Raw genomic sequence first — 24,751 nt, 5'->3', positions numbered from 1 at the left:
AAATGTTGTTTTTGGTTTAACATGCAGTAGACTTATCGCTACAAATCTTATCCACAATAGAGGTTTTTTTTGGGTTAGATAGCGTAAATAGAAATGTTGTGGGTTTGGCTGTCGCCTGATGATGCTGGTTGTTGTAATCACCGGCGAAACGTCACGGTATTAACGAATTGGCACGTTTTATTTACGCGACAAACCTTACTCATTGGCTGTGTTGGGTCTTGGCGGGTTTAATGATACCTTTATACTTACATGATCTAACCCAAAAAATTACCTGTTTTATGGATAACAGAGAAGAAGCTGCATATCAGGGCGCCTCTCGGAAGCAAGGCCAAGTTTGATAAATCCCGAGTGTGCTCATCTCAGAAGGCGCCCTTTGCATTTGAAGTGTAATGTAAGCACGTGTCGCTCATATCAGAACTGTGCTTATATTGAGATTCTATTTTACCTGGCAAAGTCTAATGGCACACTGTCGAGGTGCATTATGGGTCATACATTTAGTAAATTATTCACCAGTTTTTTTTTACTTTCACATAAAAACTAAAACGTCAAGTCTGGATGGCCAAACGACTGATGGACTAAAAGATATTATGTTCTCTCTGTGGAGATAAAGGAATGAAAGGTGATTTTTTTTTACCATGTTCCCCAGATTATCTTACCTATAGAAGTAACTTCATATAACCACGTCATTCTCAAAACGTATCGACCACTCATCAAGTGTTGCACGTGTTATTAACATGACGCTTGACCAACGCATATGGCTAGTAGGGGTGGTCACGATTCTATTCACGAAATTTATATTTTTAACAATGTAGTCATTGTAGCGGCCTCCAGTGGCTCAAGGGGCTCATGTGGTCCCATTACACACAACATAAATAGGGTCAAAAAAGGTTAATTGAATGCATTCATAATTTCCCTTCATCGTTACACCCCTAATAGAGTAAGGAAAGCTGCATTGGTAAGCGAGAGTACGACGTAACGAGTGACTTATGGTAAATTAATTTGCATATGCGTACACTAGCTTCCCAAAAACAAGCGCAGCAGGCTATCTCAGTGAGAGGTGGGGGGTAACTTCATATGCAGCGATCAAGGTGAGTTAACTGCCCACACATCACCGCTCATCGGTGGCTGAAGTGGCGAGGTTGCGGCATTAGAAAGCGGGAAGATATTTTAATGTAAAAGGGGCGCTGATGAGGCAATGCTCGACTGAGACGCCCGTTTTCAATAAGAGATCATGTGCCATCGATTTAAAGTGCTGTAGAGTAATAAAAATCGCAAGTGCGGACAGAAGATTGACGAGAGAGTGAATGAGAGGACAGAGATAGGAATTATAAGTTGGCCGTTGGGATAATTCCTACGGGGAAAGGAAATAATTGAGAAATTAAAGCCTTAGCACATGTTACAATTATTGTTGAGAAAGTTAAGGGAGGGGAGATGCAATTAGATAAACTATAGAGATAAGAGACCCACAGATTCACATAGAGACATACAAAAGACAAAGACCCCCCATATAGCCTTAACAGACTGTAGGGGCAAGTGCTGTTAGCGAGCACCTATGAAGGCTGGAACGGTACACGAGGGGGTGGGTGGCCAGCACCACGCCCGACCGCCTTTGTCTCCCTAGTGGCAATGTTTACACACCGCACCAGGTACTCATTTGAGGCTGAGTCGACCTAGGGGAGGCCTGGGACCGGTTCAGATAATCGTCACTGGTGTTGGCCGTGAGCGGGAATCGAACCCGGGTCGCCAGGTTCATAGCGCAGCGCGCTAACCGCTACACTACCGCTCCCCACTAATCCCTACGGGGAAAGGAAATAATTGAGAAATTAAAGCCTTAGCACATGTTACAATTATTGTTGAGAAAGTTAAGGGAGGGGAGATGCAATTAGATAAACTATAGAGATAAGAGACCCACAGATTCACATAGAGACATACACTCACATAGAGACCCACAAACTCAGAGACACATGTAAATAGAGACCCGCAATCTCAGACACGTACACTCAAAGAGACCCACAAACTCAGAGACACATATGCTCACATAGCGACCCACAGACTCAGAGACACATACACTCAAAGCGACCCATTGACTCAGAGACATACCCTCACAGAGACCCACAAACTCAGAGACACAAACACTCACATGGAGACCCACAAACTTGCACAGACCCACAGACTCAAACAGGGACTCATAAACTAGATGGGCAACACAGACACCACCGGAGCAGGGCAGCATGAGAGGGATACTGGAGGGCGAGATGGGAGGATGCGGTGAATTAAGATACCAGGACAGTATATGTGACGAGAGAAGAGGCACAGAAGCTCATGACGAAAGAAAATCCAAGCATCCGACCCCACGCGATAAGGGGTGTTTGGGCTCAAGAGTTAGAATTACATTCAATCGGCACATTCACTTAATACACTTCAGGCTCCGACCATTAATTAAAATTGTTAGCTGGCGGTGTAGCTAGATAACCTTTACTGGCTGCCAAGCGTAGCATCATTACACATGCAAATGGCTTCACCACAATTGTGACCACAACAATAATACAGTGTCGAGTATTATTGATATTGTCAACAACAACAACAAAAAACAGAGATATTAAGTAGGCAGCGATGCACACGCAGAAATCAAAAACACCCACCACCGTTGTCACCGTCGCTGCACCTCTAACGGAATAAATACTAAGTCGGCCAACGTTTCCATCAATTCACCCGCAACGCGCCCAATCTCGTCAGATCATGGATGCTAAGCAGGGCTGAGCTCGGATAGTGCTCGGGGATGGGCAACCAGCAAGCATAACAGGTGTTACAGGCTGCGGGGCCGACGAGGTTGGCAGTAGAAGGCAGTGCAGCAATACCCATTGCTATACTGTACTTCTGTGCCTTCGTAAACCCTCAGCGACCGACGCGGTGAAGTATGGTCAAACAACCTCACCAACCGGCATTCGCACCTCCGATTAGCACGGTTGGCTACGTACGGTGCCAAAGAAGTTCAACATACATGCACGGCGCGGTGGGTTGACAAAAGGGCTGTACGTGTACATTACGGGAAATTATCTTGTCGAATGCCTAATATTTCTGGCAATGGCCCTTCATCCGAGCAGGGCTATTGGCTTGCTCCATATATTGTTAGTTCTAAGGCAGTGCTAATGACAAAGGTGGGGAGGTATTTGTTTTTTACTTTTCTTTGTATCAATGCCATTAGTCCATGGGTATAGGTTTAATACGAGTGTTTTTCAAGAGGTAAAGAGACTTTTTGATAATAATTCTGTAATTTATTATTGGTGCAATACCGATAAGAGAAAAAAATCGCGTGGCAAAAGGCACATCATCTTGGTAGTCGTAAACATAAGGCCACAAAGCAAATACGATTAATTTTTGTTGAGCCTTGACGGCCAGATGCCTGTGTAAAGGCCATGTGTTTATTAATTTTTTCCATTATCATCACAAACGCAGCTTGGATCCATCAGTACGAGTGAGACGATGAAGCACCAAAGCACGGAATGTGAACAACGAGAAAATTAAGGTCGCAAGCTTTCACCGGAAAAGTAATCGTGATCGTTTTTTTTGGGACACATTTATAGTCTGATGACATTTTACCTTCCAGGAAATGTAACACTTCTTGTCACCAGCCCTTCATGCTCGGACATGCTGGACAAAACCAACGTGGACTGTCCAAGGAGTGGCGTTTTTAGCATGACAATACACAACCGTGCTCTGCACGTTAATCGATATAATTGTTGGGAAAGCTTGGACGGCAAGTTCTGCATATCCAGCAGACAGTTCAGCCCGAGTCTGCTTCGGACTCATGTTTGCCCGGAACTTTAAAGGAGGTTTCACGTGAAAGGTGGTTTAACAGTGACGGGGGGATGTGCATGCAGTGTTGTGGCCATGGTTTATCGACAACCACTTCTCCTTTGCTGCTACCATTAGGAAACAAATGAGCCACTGGTGCAGGTGCCCTGTGCCTGTGGATGGCAACGCAGCGAGAGTCTGCAAATGCCGACGTTAAATTTTACCGGAAAGTGCCGTTCATCTCTTTACGTATTGAAACGCTCTCGTATGACGGGATAACAAGAAAGAGAAGGCGAGAGAACCGAATGCCGGAATGCTTACCTCCCAAGGGCTTGCCAGCATCGCGCGGCCTAGCAACTTGCGAGGCCTGCTGAGCCTGCGGAGCCTGGGACTGAGCTAGCGGCCCCTGCCTGCCCGCCCTCCTCCAGCCTGGGTCGCCCTCACTAGGCGAGTCCCTGGCTCCCCCCGGGGCTTCCGCCTCAACCTGAGCATCTTCTTTCCTTCCCGCTTTACCCCTGTCTGTCTTTTTCACTGGACGCAGACATTGCACGACCTACTCGTTTAACGTTTTTAAACACTTTTTTTGGCAATCAATATAATATTGTTACAATAAAAATTAATGACAGTGTCATTTATTTATCAGGGAAAAGCTTAACCGAGTCTCAAGACTCTTGGGATGGGAGAGTCTTGCTACCTTGGGATGCCTGACCGATTCCTTCCAAATTAGTGTTTTGCCCAGAGACAAAACTGGGGCAATTGGAGGAAACTCATGCATGTGAAGGGATAATACTCAAAAAGGTCCACACAGATGGGTTAATAAACTCATTTGATATTCAGCACACCAGACAGCAAAATATTATCGAACCAGCAGTGGTGAAATATGGCTTAATGATTGAAGCCAGGATTGGAGGGCCACATAGAGGTGGGCAAGGCTCCGAAATCTGCCGGATCGCAAGGTGGCCCGGAGGTGAGAGTACAGCCAAGTGGGTTTGCCAAACCATGCGTGCAGACCGTTTGAGTGTATGTTCCCTCGATGTGTGGTGGGATTTCTCCACATAACGCGGTTTTCCTCCCACATCCAAAACAGGAATTGGCCAAACGTTCCCATGCATGACCTCGCTGAAAACACAGCCTTGAATCTAATTGAGTATTTTACAGATAAATAAATGACAGTATTATTATATATATAAAAAAAACATAAAATTACGTTTACACAATATGAGTTCATATTTTAACTTATTTTTTATGTTTAAACTCATAAAAGTTGCGACACCGGTTGTTTAAAAAATAAAAAAAACACATCAAGATGTGCGACATCGTTTAAACAATGCAATTAACAAAATATTGACGGAATAACAAATTGCGGAGGTTACATCGGACGGACGGTAACACCGGTCGTGAAGGAGTCGCACATTGTGAGGGTGAAGAAAGCATTAAGCAGACAATTACAGTTGCATCAGCAGACCACCACCACCAGCAGCAGCAACAACCGTAGCAAATCATGCCAGGCATTTTGTTCTGTTACCAAAAAACCCGCGTGCCAACGTACCCTGCTTTGGTGTGCTGTCCGGCTGTGTGTAATACTGTAGGTTCTGACACTTTCGCATCCTGGGGTAAAAAAACGAGGGGGAATCGGAGCAGAGGTATTTGCACAGATACACCAGACGTACATAGACAAACGTGCAGGACGTTGCGGCAAAATGACACGAGCGAGAACCGGGTGAAATCCTCCACGGTGCACGAGGGGAAGACGTAGTCGCTACCACGCCCTCGTGGCCCCAGTTATGTTTACACAGCTCACCAGGTACCCATTACATGCCGAATTGAGCTAGTGAAGGCCGAGCACTAGAACTTTTTGATAGTACATGCCACACTGATCTTTGTCGTGGCCGGGAAACAAACTCATTTCGCCAGGTTAGTAGCACAGTGCACTAACCACTATGATTCTGCTCCGCAACAATAAACATACAGACATCCAATAATATATTAAATTACACTTGCATACACAGAGACAACATGCTCAAAGAGACGGATACAGATAGACACACACATACATAAATCTAGACACATAAATACATATACAGATAGACACAAATACCAACACTCAGATTTTCAGACACACGGCCATAAAACACATACATAGAAACACATAAGACACACACGCCAATACAAATGCTGACACACGCCAACTTAACAGAAATGATCCCACGATTAACTTAGAATTGAGGTTATGTTTAAAGACTAAATGGACAAACCAGAATCAATTCTAGATTTGAAGCTTTCGTGACTGCAAGGATTCATACTCTTTGGTTTCTTTGGTAAAGTCACGTAGGTAAAAAATAAATAAAATAAAAATAAATAAAAACTACATTTTAAGTAAAAATTTAGTTTTAATTTATTTTATTTATTTTATACCTACGTGACTTTACCGAAAAAACCAAAGAGTATGAAACCAGAATCAGCAGCCATGGGAGTGGATAAAGCAAAAAGCAATTTGTAGCATAATGAACATATCCTTTGCATCGTCTCTTATTGAACTTGTGTTGTTTGTACATCTTTGCTCCGTCCATTGGTCGATATCAAGGGTCGGCAAACTAAAATAACAAGGACGAGACATTTTTTTGGAATTCGGGAAAACTAACAAAATATTCCAAGAGCCGCAATGCAACGTGAATACGAGGCGGTGGGTCCTTAGTAAATAACGTGTCACGAAGCGGTCCTCTAAAGCTCCGCATGCTCCTCCAGTGCCGCAGGTTGCCGACCCCTTGGCTAACAATCGGGCGATCGGGGCCATCCCTCCACCCACACCCACGCCGCCCCCATTTCTCTGGACAACTGAAAGGTGACTGGGCGAGTGAGATGTGGCGTGGTGGGTGTTGGGGGCTCTCGCCACTCACTTGCAGCACTGCTTCTTGATGTTGCGACCTCCAAACTTGGGCTTGTCCAGGCAGTTGGCACACTCGCCGCAGTCGGCCTCCACCCGGCAGCCGTCGCACTCCCCGCATCGGCGCGAACGGCGCAGCCTCCTCATCGCCGTGCGCCGACCGCCGCCGCCTCCGGACGGCCCTGGCGCCGGGGGGGCTGCCGCGGGCTGAGCCGCCGCCGATGCCGCCGATGCCGCCCCCGCTGCCGCCGGCATGGAAACCAGAGCTGGGGGCGCGGCGACGGCGGTGGCGGCGGCGCTGGGAGGGGCCGGGCCGTGAGGGGACGCGGACGACGCCGGCTGCTGAGCAGCCTCGTTGGCTGTGGACTCGGCCACCCTTGAGGAGAGCGATTCGGATGCCTGTTGGGAGGGGATGGGCGGGGATGTTTGTGCGTACATAAGTTGAACTGCTTTCGCACCGTACGAAGCCAACCGTGCTAATTGGAGGTGCGGGGGAAGGACAACTATACGCTGAAAATAGTTCTAAAGAAATGAATTTGTCAATCTAGATTACTTAAAAGGGCATAGCTCCAGCGGTTTCCTAATATCCAGAGGAAGAGCGTTCCAGATGGCCGCAGAATCTTAAAGCGCAATGCGGTGATCGTCTTTGTTCGATGGTACTGCCAAAAGCCGCTGCTGCGAGGATGACCTGAATTTGCGTGATGTTTTATTCTCCTTGACGAGATCAGCAAAGTATTGTGGTTCAATTACGGCAAGCACTTTGTGTGTAATGACAGCGACCTTACAATGTATTCGTTCGGATGGCGGTGACAGGTAACGTCCGTTGAGGGGCAGGGCTGCTTATGGGGTATTTTCTGCAGGGCAGGTAAGGCTGGTGTAAAACAATATGTATACACACACACAAGTGCAGCCCTGTAGTTCCGTGCTTGCGCAACTAAAGAGGCCTTTTTAGAGAGCCCCCTGAGCAGGTGATTTGGCCTACTCTGCCACGTTGGTCAGACGTCTTGGGTACACACACTTCACCCGATGCCACGCGACTTGCTGATCGACTTCGGGGAACCGTTATACTATGCGATGTTGCACAATATCGCCATGCCGCGGCAAACTCTACTAAAATAACCAGCTCCGAGCCCAATTTAGCCGCCGAGAAGCGGACAACGTCGGGGCGAGCGAGCGAACGACAGCTGGCAGAGCGCGGCACGGCGTACCGCGGCACAGGAGAGCGGTGCACTGCCACGGTGCACCGAGTCGCACGGCGTGAGGGTCACGCGCGGGGTCAGGGCGCCGCCCTCTCTCGATGCCGCCGGCCCCTCGTCCGCGGAGGCGGAGCCGGCGGTGGCGGCACCGCCGCCAACACCGTCCGAAGCCTTCCCAGCGTCTGCGGGGAGAGAAACGTCGGTGAGCGTGCCACGTGGCTCCCAGGGATTTATACCGTGATCGTCCAGCAAGGGCCCAAAGGCTTGCGACGCACAGTAGCCTGCAACTAACAATAACAATACTTTCATTTTGTATAGCGTCATTCATGCTAATATCATCGCACAACGCCATACATTAATTTATATATAAAGACCAAATCCCATATACAGCCACTGCCAAGCAAATGAAAACCCTACGACTACCAAGCAAAATAAAAATGAATAAATAAAATAAAAAAATGGCACCAAAACAAAAAGTACAAACAAGGTAGCAGAGCAGATACGACAGACTTACTGTACGACTTCTCGAAGCCGGATTCAGGCATTCAAAATATAAGGAATCCAAAAAAGCCATGATCAGACCACTGTTCGCTAATGAAACTGCACGCAATAGGCAACAAGATGTGTACGTGCACCAGCAGTTCTAAAGATAAACTTACTGTATTTACCTGTTGTATGGAATTCGGGAATCCTCCATTGATGTCACGTGCTCTGCTCGTGCTTTCTAGCTCTTTCGGATTTTTTTTAGATTAAATTTAGAGATAAACTAGGTAAATTGTTAGCGTCAAAACGTACACGTCCAGTGAACCTTGGCATTCATGCCGACTGTTTAGTCATTAAATTGCGTCGTCAGTAAATTCCAAAACATTTATTCAATTGCTATGAAGTGAAAGTCGAATGTCTTTGGTGGTAATCGCATATACATTTAATTAACCATAAATGCAATTCAAATGATCAAACGTAAAATATTACAGCCATTCTCAATAGACCAGGAGCTGGAAGGCCTTCCCCCACACCATGTCAGTTAAAAGGGAGCTTTGACCATACTTCAACATACTGGGCAGTCCAGGCTGGTGAAGGAGGAGGGGGGGGGCGGTGGTTAGGTGGCAAAGAAAGGAAGAGAGCAAGACTGGCCGGAATCGTGTCCTCCGATATTTCCCTCCACGTTAAGAATCAACATCACGCGTTTGGATTGCTTTGCTGCTAGAAATGTCCACGCGAAAAGCCACTTCGTTGAGCCATCATTTGTGGCCAGGTCGCTTCTGAAAAATAAGCTAATAGCTCAGTGGGCTTTACCTGGTAAAATAAAAAAAGTTTCATTTTATTTGTATATATATTTTTAAAAGTTATTTGTTTACCTTTCCTATGCTGTGTGTTTTGTATTGTTTGTCGTTGTCACATTCTGACCTGCCCCTACTGGACATCTGTGAAAATGAGCTTCATAGCTCATCGGATTCCTCCAGTATAAATAAATATTGATTCTGGATTCGGGATGCCTGTAATGACATCATCGGAGACGCGCATGGCAAGATGACATCACATGCCATTCTCGCGGCTTGGCGCAGAGACCAGAAACCCAGGATAAATCCCTCCCCACCCATCAACTCACCCACATACCCACCGGTATTTAGTCATAAAATCCCGATTTAGCCATAGTCAAAGTCCAGTTATTTTTTCTCTCTGGATTTCATTTAGTCATTCGCTTCGTCTATCCGGCGAAGTCTCATCATCATCACGATCCATGGGCAGATAGCCCATAGGTGTTCACTGTACATTTCGTCATTTGTTTCCACTTTCCTCTGTCTTGTGCCAATATTCTCAAGCGGTGAAAGATAGTCTTTGTTGACTCGAAATGAACACTGCCACGCACCCACCCAAACCCACCCCATCCCTTACCAGCGCCGCCGCTGCGCCTGCCCTCGGCCACCGGTGCAGGTGGGAGGCCAGCGTTGGTGGTGGACCCGGCGGCGCCGGCTGAGCCGTTGGTCGGGTGAGAGCTCAGGAACAGAGCGCGCGGGAGGCCCAGGGCTACGGCGGCCCCGCGACACACGTGCTTGATGCGCGGGCCCCGAGCTCCACCCGGCTCGGCGGGGCCCTCCGACGAGTTGTCGCTGTGCTGTGTGCGCCAGCGAGCGAGCGATCGTATGCGGCACCATCCAAAATATCAGTCAAACATTCATTCCGTGAGCAATCGCAGGGTTTTTCTTTTTGTTTTGTCCACCGAGCCGACGAAGGCTGATAAAGGGTGACAATCAAAATTGAATACAATTTTATGTCATGGTGAAACTGGCACTATTTGGACAGATATGTAGGATGTACAACAACAGGAAAATTAAATGTGTGTTGTTTGGAAATATGGAAGGACCTCACAGAGAATGGCTTGAAGACGACATAAGAGATTGGTGCCGGAAAGATGTGGCACTACTTGAGCATATTGGCAAAAGACAGGAAATTGGAAATAAATTACGAAATGTGCAGTGGACACCTACGGGCTATCTGCCCATGGCTCGTGATGATGACGATGATGATGAATGTGCAGAGACCAACAACGCACGATGCTTGAGAACCCATGAACACCCAGATTCAAACCCAGTATTCCAGCAGTGCATCTCATTGGTGCCTACTGTCTCATCATAATCATCCTGAGAGACCCGGCCACCTTCAAGTGATGCGTGATTTTGAACTGCTCAATTACACCCACATCAATTCATGTATTTTATTATTTTTGTCTTTTCCCCAAATTTCAAAAAGACTGCGCCCCTATTGCCATAATGTCACGAGACCGACACTAATATAATGTTATGAGACGGGCATCTGTGCCAGAGCGAGCGGTAGGTCACGGAAAGCAGAGAACGGCTTCCCTTCAAGACATCATCGCAAATTCTCCATCACGTGACGTGGCGCCGACAGCACGATCGGGATAAAATTGGGAGAAAAAATAAACATACAGGGAGCTTCTGGGTGGCCTCACCTCCCGCGCCGTTGACGGCCCGCTCTCTGGCGGGGCGTGCCGCTTCCGCTTGCGGGACGGCCTCTCGCGGTGGTTCCACGCGCCGGCTGCTGTCGCGGCAGGAGTTTCAGCTCCTGTCACCTTCAGCGGCAACACAGAGCACAGCTTCAGCACCTTGGCGTGTGCGGTGGACCACAGTGTGCGTGTGTGTGCGTGCGTGCGTGCGTTAGTCTTTTGTTTGTGGGGGGGCGGTTGTGTGGTGTTTAGCACGCTGCGCAACGAACCCGGAGACCCGAGTTCGATTACCGCTTACGACCAATAACAATGTCGAATATGTGAATCGGTGGAAATGCCATCAGGCGTACCGTCACTGTGCAACAATGATACGAGTCATCGATCAATATTGATCTTTACTCGTATGTGGGTTTTAATTTATCCCGGCAACCCTTTCTTCCACTTGTGGGGAGCGGTGGTATAGCGGTTAGCACACTTGCGTGACGAACTCGGCGACCCGAGTTCAAGTCCCGCTCATGATCAACATCAGTGGCGAACATCTGAATTGGTACAGGGCCTCCCCCAGGGCGACTTAGCCTCAAATAAGTACCTGGTGTGGTGCATATACATCGCCACTAGGGAGTCAAAGGCAGCTGGGCGTGGTGCTGGCCACCCACCCCATTGGGTGCCGTGCAGGCCTTCATAGGTGCTCACTAACAGCACTTGCCCCAACAGTCTGTTGAGGTTATACACAGTGGATCTTTCTCTTTGTTTTAATGTGGTGAGCTGTAGCGCAGGGGTTAGCACACTGGTCATTTAACTTGGGCAACTGGTTAACAGCGCTAGTACCACTAATAACTGCACCCCCAATATACTTTTACAGTATTTGTATAATATATGCAATATTTATTTTTAAGCTTTTAACTGGCGGGCAATGGCCTTCCCAATATCGTACTCTTCTTCACTCTCAGAATGAGTTATCTTTTATTTTAGACTGCAGAAATCCCCAGTAGGGGTGGGTCAGCAAGCTACAACAACCACCTGATGGTGAGATACTTCTCAGGCATTCCTCGGAGGCCACAAGTCTACTGTGCAGCAGCAGCTGTGAGATCTGACGGAGGCCAAAAAGCGTTGGCGATGTCTGCGGTGGTGGCATCGACGGCTTTGGCTACGACAACAACTCGATTTGGATAAGGACACGTTAAATAGATTACAGAGTTTAACATGTAGGCTTTTGTGACCAATGTCATCCATAATATAGTGTTTTTTGGGTTAGATCGGGTAAATATAAATGTGTCGTTAAACCCGCCACCACCCGAGTAAGGTTTGTCACGTAAACAGAACATGTCAATTCGTTACTAGTACACATCCACAACATTTACAATCTGAGTACGACGTTCGGCAGTAATTATAACTACCTTCTCATCAGGCGTCAACTCAACTGGCATGTTCTGTTTACGTGACAAATCTTACGTGACAAACCGTGTCGGGTGGTGGCGGGCTTTTACGACGCATTTATATTTACGCGATCTAACCCAAATAAACCATATGATGGAGATTACAGAGTACCGCAACGAGCAGGCGCAGACAATGGCTCAAGACGTTACTGGCACGGGGGGTGGTGGTGGTGGGGGGGGTGAACGTCATGGGCCGCCAAGACGAGAGCTGCCGGCGGCGCCACCACATACCTGCGCCCGTCGAGCCTTGCCCCTCTCGATGCGATGGAGCTGAGCCCGCGCCTTCTGCAGCAGCGTGCGCAGCTTGCGGTCAGCCGTCTGCCTCGGCGGCCGCTCCCTCTGTCCCGCGCCGTCCTCTTCCCCCTTCCCCGGCTCGCCGTGGTCACCGTCGTCGCAGCCGTCGTTATCGTCCTCCGACCGCTCCGCGCGCCGCTGCCCTTGCTGCCGCTGCTGCTGCTGCTGCCTCTGCCCGCCGGCGCCGGCCGCCCTCTCTTGCTGGCGCTTGGCGGAGGCGCGCGTCTTCACGGCCTCCGCCTCCTCGGTGGTCGCCTCCGGGGACACCAGGAGCTTTTGCGTTGACGCGGCGGCATCGGGGTCCTGCGACTCGCTCTCAGAACCGGCGCCCCTCTGCCTCCTCCGCCGCATCATCATCAACATTGTTTTGCCTTTCCTCTTCATTTTTTTCTTACGCTTCCTCGCTGTGCTGCTGCCACCATCCTCCTCCTCCTCCTCCTCTTCTTCTTCTTGCTCTTCTTGCTCTTCTTGCACTTCCTCGCCATCACGCTGGCGCCTTTGCAGACGCTTGTGCCGTTCGGCTGGGGGCAGGAGGTCGCCAAATGCCGGCACGCGGCCGATGCGAGCCAGGAGCCCCCCAACCGCGGCCGAGTCGCCGCCAGCGCTTGCCACGGCCGCCCCGTCCGGCTGAGGGGCGCCGTCGAACCCAGAGCCACACGGCACCGCTGCTAGGGCATCGCCGGCTCCGCCGCCGTCGTTCCCCCACTGCTGCCGCTGGCGTCTGTCGGGCCGGAACAGCGACTGCGGCGCCAGCAATCCGCCGGTGCCCCCGGGAGTCGAAGCCGGTGAGGAGGAAGGAGACGGGGCGCCGGCGAGGGCCGCCGCTCGGCTGCTGCGCGTTCTCATGCCGTGCGTGGGGACCCGCGACAACGACGGGGACCTGGAACCGCCGCGCCCGCCGCGTCCACTGGAAAACGGCCGCTTGCGCCTGGCGCTGGCGACGGCGGCGGAGGCAGCCGGGGAGCCGTGCTGGAGGCACGGCGGCCGGGCTGGCTCGCCAGACGGGCGCTGGGGCGCACAGGCGGCCGACAGCGACTCGTAGATGCGAAGGTGAGCTTCTGTGGGCGTGAACGTGGGGGCGCGCAGCAGCGGTCGCCGCCCGGCGCTTGCCGGGGACGCTGGCTGCACCGCCACCGCCGCCGTCGTGGCGCCGGTGTCGAACCTCGGACGCACCGCGAACTGGCGCTGAGCGGGAAACCTGCATGCGGCGGGCAGGTTGGCGGCGGCGACCCCCGACGGCGGGAATGGTCGCCCCGGCGCCACCGACGTAGCCGGCACTACCGTGGCAGCCGCCGCCGATGACGCCGACGAGGAGGTCGACGAGGAGGCTGACGACGGCGACGAGAGCCCTGCGACGACGGGGGCGAACGGGGGCGGCTGGGACGACACCGGCGCCAGCAGAGCCGGTCCAGGGCCGCACGCCACGGCTGGCGAGCACGCGAAGCGGCCGGGGCGGGCGCCCGCCGACGCCGCTGCCGCCGCCGCCGCCGTCGACGACGCTGACGAGGCCGACTTGGCGGCCAGGCCGGGCCGCGGCGGCGCCAGCCCGACCTCCTCCGGCGTGAGCGGCGGCAGGCGGATGTTGTCAAAGACGGGCTGGCGGATGAGGCCGGCCTTGGCGTACTTGGCAGAGGAGAACGACGGCTGCTGGCGTCCGTCCGGCACGCCCGCCGGCGCGGACGCCGAGCCCGGCGGTGTCACCGGACCCCAGCGGAACGTCGGCTCGCGCAGGATAGAGCGGCGGGCGGTGCCCGCGGTGGCGCCGGCGCCAGCCGCGGCACATGCAGCGCGAGCGGGTGGCGGGACAAGCATGGGCAGGGTGTGCGGGTGGGGGTGAGCGTGCGGGTAAACCCACGTCGTGAGTAGCTGGGGCGCCGCCGCCGTCGGCGGTGCGCCCGTGGGACCCAGCGCGTGGGTCAAAGTCTGCCCCAACGAGCCCAGCCGGCGCTCGCCGTTGAGCATCATGGGCGGCGCGGCACGCTCGGCAGTGCCGAGCTCTCCGAGCCGGCGCTCCGAGTCGGAGCCTTCGGACGACACCCCAGGGCTGTCGGACCGTGAAGCCGAGCCCGAGGAATTCTGGGACTCCTCTTCCTCCTCTTCCTCCTCTTCTTCATCGTCTTCCTCCTCCTCAATCTCTTCCTCCTCTTCTTCCTCTTCCTCCTCATCCTCCTCCTCATCTTCTTCTTCTTCCTCTTCCTCCTCCTCCTCCTCGCCCGACTGGCTGTCAGAGTCACACGACTCCGACGAGGGCGAGGAAGACGTGGTCGAGGTCACCGATCCGCGTTGGCGCCCACGGCTGCCAATGCCGGGGCCGCCCTGCGCATGCCTGTGCTGCTGCGGCTGCTGCTGGTGATGATTGTGGTTATGGTGGTGGTGGTGATGGTGCGCCATAGACGCCTGCGCCGACAAAGACGGAGACGGCGCCGCCACCGCCGCCGCTACAGCCGCGTCAAACCCCTCGTCCTGGATGAACCTCTTGGGCGTGCGGATCACGCGGGAGGAGCGTGAGCTTACGGCCGGCATCACAAAGCGCCGGCCCACGCGCGACCTCTCCCTCCGCCCGCCCCGGCCCAAGCTTGCGCTTGGCCTCACTCCGACGGGCAGGGGTCGTCCCGCCCGGCGTCCTCCTCCCACAGCCACCGCTGCCGACGCCACCGCTGTCCTCCGGCCTCCGCTGCCCGGCTTGACGACAACGGCGCTTCCCATTCCCCCGCGCCCACGCTTCTTGGCTCGTTGCAGCAGCTGGCGCGCAAGGCTGGCATCAACGCGCTGCTTGCGCTTGGCCAGGGCGCCATCGCTTTCCCGGCTCGTCGAGGGCGGGCGACCGCGTGGCCGGGACGCCCTGGCACCGTCCTCGCTAGCGTCTCTTACCGGGACTTCCAGTACAGACGCCGCTGCTACGGGCGCCAGCGGGACCTCGGCCTGCGCCCGGGAGCTGCCGGCGATGGAATCGTCCGACATGGCCACGTCCTCAGCAGCGATGCCGCTGTTGTTTTCCACCGATGTTCGTTTCTCCAGCGACGGCTGCTGCTCTGCTTCTGCCTCCCGCTTGCGCTCCTCCTCGTCCTGTTGCTGCTGCTGCTGCTTCTCTTGCTTCTTTTGCTGCTGCTTCTTTTTCTTCCGTTTCCGCTTCCCGCGTGATTTCTCTGCCCTCTTCTCCGCCGCCGACCGCTTCTTCCGTTTGCGCCGTTCGCGTTCGCGCCGCTTGGACAAGCGCCGACCCTCGGCCTCCTCCATCTCCTCCACCTCCTCCTCCTCCCCCGCCTCCTCTGCCCCTTCCTCCGCACCCTCCTCCCCCTCCTCCTCAGCCTCCACCTCCAGCACCAACTCCCGCGGCCGTTGTGGCTCCGGCGCCGGAGATGAAGAAGACATCGGCGGTCGGGGCGGCACGGGCGGCGACGCCGACTCACGCAAGCGGCGGCTCTCAGAGCGTGGCTTCCCACGGCCGTGCTTGCGCCCCACGGGTGAGAGGTCGACCACGGGGTTGAGGTCGAGGTGAAGCCAGGGCGATGCCAGGGCCGGGCCGGTGGCGTTGGATGGAGCCGAGGAGGTCGCCCTGCGGCGGCGGGATTCCGGGGAGCGCTCGTCGGAGCCGCTACGCGGGGGGCGGCCTTCGGGAGGAGGGAAAAATGGGGGAAGAAGGAAGGAAAAGGAAGTTGGGATACCGTCGTCACACCAGGGGCCGGAGTTCCTGCCTGACCAGCATCGATTATGTCACGGGTCAGGGTCGCGATTCGACGCAAGGAACAATTCCGCTGTCCATTTTCACAGTCTCGTTCTTACCGCAGATAGTGTTCGCACAACTGGCATCAATGTACGAGCACATCGTTTGCCTATACATTTATTACCCATTCCCACTCGCACAATCCGATGCATAATAACCGATCGTAATCACCGCACGACAATGCCTAAATACTGCTGCTGTACGAAGCACAAATTCGGCAATGCTTAGAATCCTGGCTTCAAATCCTGGCTTCTGCCAGCTCGTGATTAAACCGCACCTCCCATTAAAATGGGTGGCAATGTACAGTGAGAAAGAAATTCAACATACGTACATACAAGAACCAGTTTACTACGACATCATAGGTTTTCGTGGTTGTACTGTATAGCTCTGTGGTGTCATTCTGAGTTGTACCACATGCTGTTCAGCATTACACACCACGTGGTGGGAGCTTGCAACCGGGGGCGAACATGAGCTACTCCAATCAGTTACCAGAGGCTCCCGGCAAGCACATGGAGCGAAACAGCGGACACCACGCTGAACAGCCCGCAGTGAAACCCAAAAACACATCAGAGGGCTATATCCGGTTTGTATGTATGTTTAACTTCTTTCGCACCCTACGTAGTTAAACGCGTTAATCGAAGGTGCATAGGAAGGACAAAAAACTAAACCAATAAAACTGCTCCAAAGAAATTCGTGTTTTTTAATCGAGATGTAAAAGTGGATAGCTAATGTCGGATAAAAGAGCGTTCCAGACGGCCGTCGCGACGATGAACAACCGTGAGCTATATCCGCTTTGTGTGCCAACCTTGCTAATCGGAGGTACGGTTTAACCACGATCTGACACAAACCAGGGTTCGCAGCCAGGATTCTAAGCATTGCCGACGCGACGACGATGAACAACCGCGAAGGTGGTGGCACTTGCCTCGTGGGCGCCCCGGCGACGGTGTGGGGCTGGGCAGGCGGCGAGCGCTGCTCTTGCTTGCGTCGTTTTTGGGAAAACCTTGGAAGTCCTCCTCCTGCAACCAAAAAAAAACAACAACAACAACAACGGTATGATTGTGTGTACGTTGAACTTCTTTTGCACCGTACGTAGCCGACGGTGCTAATTGGAGGTGCGGTGGAAGGACAAACTAAACACAAAAAAGCAGTTTAAAAAAAGAGGCTCAATGGCAACTTTTCCGAGACGTGGAACGATCGGCACCTTGTGTGCCGGTGTGGTACGGTAAATTGCCTTTGGGAACAGGACTCGTATCAGGAGTTATTTTTTTTCCGTCCCATTTGTACCATGTCATTGTAATGCAATGCCAACTGTCTCCTTTTGTGGCATTTCATCTGTCCTGTCCATCTCGTTCATACGGTCTCATTTGTACTCTCATTGTACTGTAATTGGTGTCTTGTTTGTGGCGTTTCATCTGTCCTGTCTATCTCACCAGCACTGTGTCTTAATGCCCTTTCACCTCCGTTTAGCACGGGTGGCTATGTACGGTGCGAAAGAAGTCAAACATACATACAAATACAGTCGTGTCTCGTCTATTCTGTCTCACCTGCACCGTCTATTGTATTTGTTATGTTCCTTGTATTGTAATCATACATAGTCCTGATCATAAGCCAACATTAAAAAAAAATCACTCGTGATAAATAACCAATTCTCAAATGCATGTATTTTTAAAGCAGGAATTTAATGTATTTCTTCATTAAATTAATCTTTATATGCCTAGCCTTACAATCAAGAGTCTCAACCATTCTAAACCTGCAATCCACCCAGGTGAGCAAGAGGAGGGCAGCTAACCTATAAAGGCAATGCAAGTAAACATGCAGAGTACAACACAGAGAAAACCTACAGCCAGATGATGGAACCCTGTAGGGTTTTGAACATAGGTGCACGTGGAGAATGCTACGAATTTCACAGTGGAAAAGGAGGTAAGCAACTTGGAATTTTCGCTCAAGAACGTGGCAGGAAACAGCCGTGTGGTTTTGTAGAGCCCGTGCATTCCTTTAAGACCGCTCGTTCATAAACCGAAAATCGCATAGGTGTGTAGAAGGTAAAAAACAGCAAAAAACAAACTTTAGCTTGAAGTTGGACAAGCGATGGACCGCAGTAAGAGACAGTCGGTAAGAGGTTGGTGCACAAAACGATTTAGCGATATCGCCACTTGACAAGCGGCATTAAACCCAAGGCCATCACTAATTCAGCCAAACTTTGACAGGTGTGGTGGTGATCCAGTGCTCAGGATCCAAGGGTTAGCAGATCATGCAGATTAACACGTAGTCTTTCTCGACCAATATCATCCAATATCAGCCGGTTTGCTGTACTAGTGACGAATTGGCATGTTCCGTTTACGTGACAAACCTTACTAGTTGGCTGTCGGGTGGTGGCGGGTTTAATGACACATTTATATATTTACGTGATCTAACCCAAAAAAAACTGCATTTTGGATCATGCAGATTTGTAGAAATAAAATCCCAACCCCCCTGGGGTGCACAGTGACCGCACAATACAATTAAGGGGGAAGTAAACAAATATTTAATTAATTAGTTTGCTTTTGGCCTTCTTTATACCATCTTGTTTTATTTGATCACGTGCCCCTTGTCCGATTTGCACATTTTGCTCATCGAATACCAAAAAATTTAACATGAGCAAATCACTCGAACGCGTTGAAACCTTTGTGTTTACATGGATGCCCACGTGCTTGGTTCGACACGCGTACCTTGCGTGGCAAGAACTGATTTTGAACGACGGATTGAATTACTGTTACGAGCCTGGCGAGTTTTTCGCGTGAATTACCTCGTCGAAACAAGCGTGGGGGCGGCAGCAAACATCTGCACGAGCAGCCCCGAGTCATGTCAAAAATTCCACATTCCTATGGCGGCGACGACCTTCTCCATAGGGCGAACACCACTTGGTCATGTTAGAAGCGGGGTTCCGCAACGGGTTCTCTGCACTATTGCGAACGGCATTTTTTGAGACACAAGGGCATGAGTCACCCCGCCACCACGTGCTGACAAATTACACTCTTAACCGTTGATGAGTCACCAATCGCGCGTAAAGCAGAAATTTCTCTTCCAAGTTTTTCTTCAAATTGCGCGAGGTTTTCTGCTCACAAATGGCCACGGTCTCCAAAATGGACTCGCATTTCAATGAAAGGTGCGGGCAATCATTCCTACCATCGTGAAACGGCGATTTACTTGCACATAGTATGGCAATCAATCGGCACCGTAAATTCACGTGGAAATAATGTCCACCTTTATGAGACCTCCTCCCTTGCCAGTAGCAAGATATAGTAATAGGTTTTTACCCTTTTATCTGGCACCAAAACTGACACCTTTATACAAGGGATCATGTTTGCAATAACCACAACACAAGCAGTCAAAATGCAAACAAAAAGAGGCAACTCTGATAATGATATGCACTGTCCTTGAAATTGATTGGTCCACACCCGAGACGGCTTTTCTTAGAGCCCAGTCTCCACTGGTGTTGGACCAGATGACGCCAAAAAGGCACACTGTGAACACAACTGTAACAGAACGTATACAAAGTGCAAACGCAGCGGGAAATCAACTACAAATAGAAAGTGAAATCCAAGCTCTCAAATGCCAGCTCTGTGAGCGTAGACTGGGAAGCTGAACCAAACAATGGAAACAAGTTAAACTAAAAAATATTTCACAAAATTTCCAGCTAAGGCCCACTGAGCTATACTGTATAGCTCTCTTTTTCAGAAGCGACCTGGCCACAAATGACAGCTCAACAAAGTGGCTTGTCACGTGGAAATGCATCGCGGCAAAATAACCTAAAGGCACGTTTCTAAATGTGGAGTGAAAAACCGGAGGACCCGGAGAGAAATATACACGCGACCATGGGGAAAAACACACAAACTCCAAATATACAGGCGTCAGAGTCGGGAGCTAACCCACGACGCCCTGCTGACCAGGAGAGCGAGTTAACATCCTGATGGCAGGTTTATGTTGAATGCGGAAAAGCAATAATTGTTGTACCGCACTTCTAAGCATCTACAGTCCACACTCCATGTCTAATTCTAACCCGCAATGGCCAGCGTGGTGAAACATGGTCAAATAACCCCGGTGACACACACGGCGCGGGGATTCCCCTCATCCAGCAGTGGAATGACAAAGAGATGTACACACACACACGCGCGTGGATACATTGTACACCTGAAATAAACAAAACATTCAACATCCATCGCCACCACAAGCACAACACAGTTACAGTGTATCGCTGTTAAGGTTGCTGTCCTTCCTCCGCACCTCCGATTAGCACGGTTGGCTACGTACGGTGCCAACGAAGTTCAACATACCATACGTAAATACAACAACTTAAACAATAAAGCATGAGACCGGTGGCCCATGAAAAAAAAATATTTGCCTTGGTTTGTCAGTAAATTCATGGTAACAAAGAAATACTTTTAAATGACATGCAACCGGTCAAAGAGATGTAACATCCTAACCACAGTTAACAACAATCACTAGGCATGTGTGGGAGGAGCAGTGGCACCAGGAACGTGCACGGTTCTCCAGACAAGACCACCTAAGTTCGATCCCCGGCTATGATCAATAACATCAGTTGCCAGCGTTATCTGAACCGGTCCGGAGGAGGGGGGGTGGGCCCACCTTTCACCAACCAGCATTGACCTGCGTGGTGATAAATGATCAAACAACCTCCTAATTACCGGCTCGACGTGGGAAGGTCTTCATCCAGCAGTGGATCATCATCATCATTTGCATCATATGAAAAGGCTATTTCCACTGCTGAAAATAAATCTCACGATCCTGCGATGCAACAATCCACGCGGCACCGCGCGCACGAGACGACCAGCAGTGGATAAGGCTGCCAATTGTCAGTTTAACATGTAGTGGTAGTAGTAGTCGGCTTTCGCGACCAATATCATCCATAATATAGGATGGTTTTTTTGGGGGGGGGGTGATCGCGTAAATATAAATACGTCGTGAAACCCGCCACCACCAATTAGTAGGGTTTGTCAGGTAAACAGAGCATGCCAATCAGTTACTGCTTCAGCACACCGGTGTGCTGGAGAGCAAATCCAAAACATTCAACGAAACGTCGTACTCAGATTGTAAATGTTGTGGATTCTCTCTGCAACACGCCGGCGTTGCTGTACGAGTAACGAATTGGCCACGTTGTTTACGTGGCAACCCTTACTAATGGATTGTGTCGAGTGGTGCTGGCGGGTTTAACGACACGTTTATATTTACGCGATCTAACCCCAACACAAATAAAAGCTCTAATTATGTACTGCCAATTGTCATTTGCACCATCGCTGGGACGCCTTGTATCGATTCGTCGGTTCGACCGCTCGCGATCCACGGATCGCAACCGGAGAAGTCACGATCCGCTTGATTGCGTGATGACAAACAAATCGAGGCCCGGCGATCCGTGCAGAGAGAACTGAGCGTGTGTCGATTCCAACAGCAACGTGCGCGAGTGAGAACGCGCGTTTTCAAATCGATTCCTCGGCACTTTTAATCGTTACAAGTGGAATCGCTAAGCGACATCACAGAGCCCAGGTCACTCGTAAACTCGTCAAATCGCCGTCCGCAAACTGCAGACTTTTTATTAATTCCCCCACTATTCATTCATTCTAGCAACCACGATGACCAATTCATAACGCACACGATACCGAGGCAGACCACGGCCAGGAACAGCTGGCTTCGCACCATTATACGTACGGAACTAAACACATTCTACAGGATGTATCCCGCTTGTCCACGTTACGAACCCCAACACGTCTCAGCTTGTGTGGTAAAAAAAGCGTCTTGAGAGAGAAGCTGTCCGTATTTACACGCGACATTAATACAGATCCACATATCGTGAGACGTTGCATTGACAGTTTGCTTTAAAACAACAACTACAAACTAAAGTAAGTTAATGAAAAAGTGGCTTGTGATGTAGTAGTAGTGGTGGTGGTGGTGGCCCAAAGCGGTGGCGGCGGCGAGATGCAGCGATGCAATCGGCTCGTGTTGGGGATTAACGTGGCGACTTTGTTGGGATAAAGGTGGAAGTTCATTGACTAGTACTTAATAAAGGTGGAAGTTCATTGACTAGTACTTAATAAAGGTGGAAGTTCATTGACGACTAGAACTTAATAAAGGTGGAAGTTCATTGACTAGTACTTAATAAAGGTGGAAGTTCATTGACGACTAGTACTTAATAAAGGTGGAAGTTCATTGACGACTAGTACTTAATAAAGGTGGAAGTTCATTGACGACTAGTACTGAATAAAGGTGGAAGTTCATTGACGACTAGAACTTAATAAAGGTGGAAGTTAATTGACGACTAGAACTTAATAAAGGTGGAAGTTCATTGACGACTAGAACTTAATAAAGGTGGAAGTTCATTGACGACTAGTACTTAATAAAGGTGGAAGTTCATTGACGACTAGAACTTAATAAAGGTGGAAGTTCATTGACGACTAGAACTTAATAAAGGTGGAAGTTCATTGACGACTAGAACTTAATAAAGGTGGAAGTTCATTGATGACTAGAACTTAATAAAGGTGGAAGTTCATTGACGACTAGAACTTAACAAAGGTGGAAGTTCATTGACGACTAGTACTTAAAATGGCAAGGGACCAGGATGGTCGCGACTGGCCGAGATTGTGGTGACGGAGCGGCTGTCAAAGCAGCGGGGAACACCGCGGACTATGAAATAAGAAGCAGGAATGGAAGACAAGAGGCGGCAGCAGCACTGGGCAGTGACGGATGGAGCGGACATGGTCTATCCACCGCTGAATGAAGCGAGACATTCATCCACCAGTGAAGGCACCACGGCTGACGATGATGATGGTGGTGGTTGTTGTTGTTGTTGTTTCATTGAACCTGCGTACGCTGTGACCGAACACACCATGAGAATAAGCCAGACTTGGGAAGCTAATCAAAGTTGTGCCTTGACAGTGGCTCGGATGGGTAAGCATTGCACAAAACAGGTGCGGGGACTACGAGGTAGCCCAGTGGAGGGACCGTGCAGTAACATCCATCGCTGCCCTCTACTTCTGCGCTCTCTCGTCTGTAAAATAACCCCCCCACCACCACCACCACCCCCATGCTGCCTTTACCATCCGGCAATGACGAGTGTGGCGAACTACTCTTAAACAAACTAGGGCACGGCGCGGGCAGGGCTTCGTACAGCAGCACTAGCGGACAGACCACGGCCGAAGATGATGATGATGATATAACGATGACAGCTCCGGCCTGTGATTAAGCGGTGTGTCTACGTGTAAGTGGCGCTTCGTCGTTGTTGTTGTTGTTGTTTTGGTGGCGGGCACTGGCTCGTACCTCGCCGCTGCTGGAGCCGAACGAGGCGCTGAACGCGCGCAGAGCTCGCTCCATCGCCTCGGCCGGGCCCTCGGGCCGCCTACGAGGTGGCTGCTGCTGTTGCTGCTGCACCAGCTGCTGCTGCTGTTGTTGCTGCTGTTGTTGTTGTTGCTGCCCGACGGCGTCGCTCACCCCCGCCGGGCCGCGGTGCCGCGAGCGCGGGCGCCCGTGCCTGCGCCAGGGCCTCGCGGGGAACCGCGAACGCACGGCGCTGTGAGCCATCATCTCGGCGGCGGCGGTGGTGGCGGCAGCGCCGCCTCCTCCACCACCACCTCCTCCCTCTCCTCCTCGCCCAACAGGGCCCGCACCGGTGCCAGTAGCAGTTGAGGCGGCTGTGCCGCTTACACGCAGCAGCAGCAGCAGCACCACCAAGCAGCCTCCTGTGCGTAGGCACGGAGCGGCCCGCGGGTAGCAGCAGCAGCAGCCAGCGAGGCCGCTATTGCAATCCCCGTAGCCCCGCACGCGCAACAAGCGCGGCTCCCGTTGGCCGCGCGCCGTCACGGGGCCGCGCCGCCAGCCAATGGGCGAGGCGCGCCGCGCAGACGCTCGCTGCGGAATTGATTGAAGCGCGAATCGCGGCGACTCCCGCCACCGCCGGGGGGAGGGGCAGGGGAATGGGGGGAGGGGCGGGGGAGTGGGTGGGTGGGAGGGGCGGGGGAGTTGGTGGGGGGGAGGGGCGGGGGAGTTGGTGGGTGGGAGGGGCGGGGGAGTTGGTGGGTGGGAGGGGCGGGGGAGTTGGTGGGGGGAGTGGGTGGGAGGGGCGGGGGAGTGGGTGGGTGGGAGGGGCGGGGGAGTGGGGGGAGCCCCTCCCACTCTACTCTCACCCCAAACTCGCTCCATCCACCCCTACCCCTCCCCCCCACTCCGCCCCTCCCACTGCGCCCCCACCCCCAACAACAACAACAGCCGCCATTCGCCACTTGAAAGTGCCGGTGACGTCACCCCCGCTGCGCCTGTGCCAGGCTAGGTGCACTTGAGGCCGTTACGTGAAAGTGTCCGAAGGTGTCGCTGCTGGCAGGAAGGAGGCTCACGGGACAGACCCAGGAGATGCCGTGGGGTTTTGGCTGACTGAGATTGGCTGGAGGTGCACCAAAATAAAAAATAAAATGT

At 51.7% G+C, this 24,751-nt stretch overlaps 1 protein-coding gene across 2 annotated transcripts in view; it reads right to left on the bottom strand.

Annotated features, from left to right (window-relative positions):
- Nucleotides 1-24,181, bottom strand: part of LOC116948156 (uncharacterized) — a 68,135-nt gene extending 43,954 nt beyond the window's left edge. Inside the window, exons 1-9 of one of the 2 annotated variants that reach the window (XM_032964574.2) lie at nt 23,603-24,181; nt 17,217-17,310; nt 12,508-16,181; nt 10,847-10,966; nt 9,772-9,991; nt 7,888-8,057; nt 6,693-7,078; nt 5,345-5,403; nt 4,117-4,326 (exon numbers count right to left, since the gene is read on the bottom strand). In XM_032964574.2, coding sequence (XP_032820465.2) covers nt 4,117-4,326; nt 5,345-5,403; nt 6,693-7,078; nt 7,888-8,057; nt 9,772-9,991; nt 10,847-10,966; nt 12,508-16,181; nt 17,217-17,310; nt 23,603-23,866 — 5,197 coding nt within the window. In that variant the 5' untranslated portion in view covers nt 23,867-24,181. The remainder of the gene's footprint in view (nt 1-4,116; nt 4,327-5,344; nt 5,404-6,692; nt 7,079-7,887; nt 8,058-9,771; nt 9,992-10,846; nt 10,967-12,507; nt 16,182-17,216; nt 17,311-23,602) is intronic. The other variant, XM_032964575.2, reaches the window with a different exon arrangement.
- Between the last annotated feature and the right edge of the window lie 570 nt (nt 24,182-24,751).

The sequence above is a fragment of the Petromyzon marinus genome, chromosome 32 (assembly GCF_048934315.1).
Source record: "Petromyzon marinus isolate PM22_M1 ecotype Great Lakes invasive population chromosome 32, UKy_Petmar_22M1.pri1.0, whole genome shotgun sequence".
NCBI classification, from domain to species: Eukaryota; Metazoa; Chordata; class Hyperoartia; order Petromyzontiformes; family Petromyzontidae; genus Petromyzon; species Petromyzon marinus.
The sequence above is the reverse complement of the archived record's forward strand: the minus strand, read 5'-3'. Positions and strand labels throughout refer to the sequence as shown.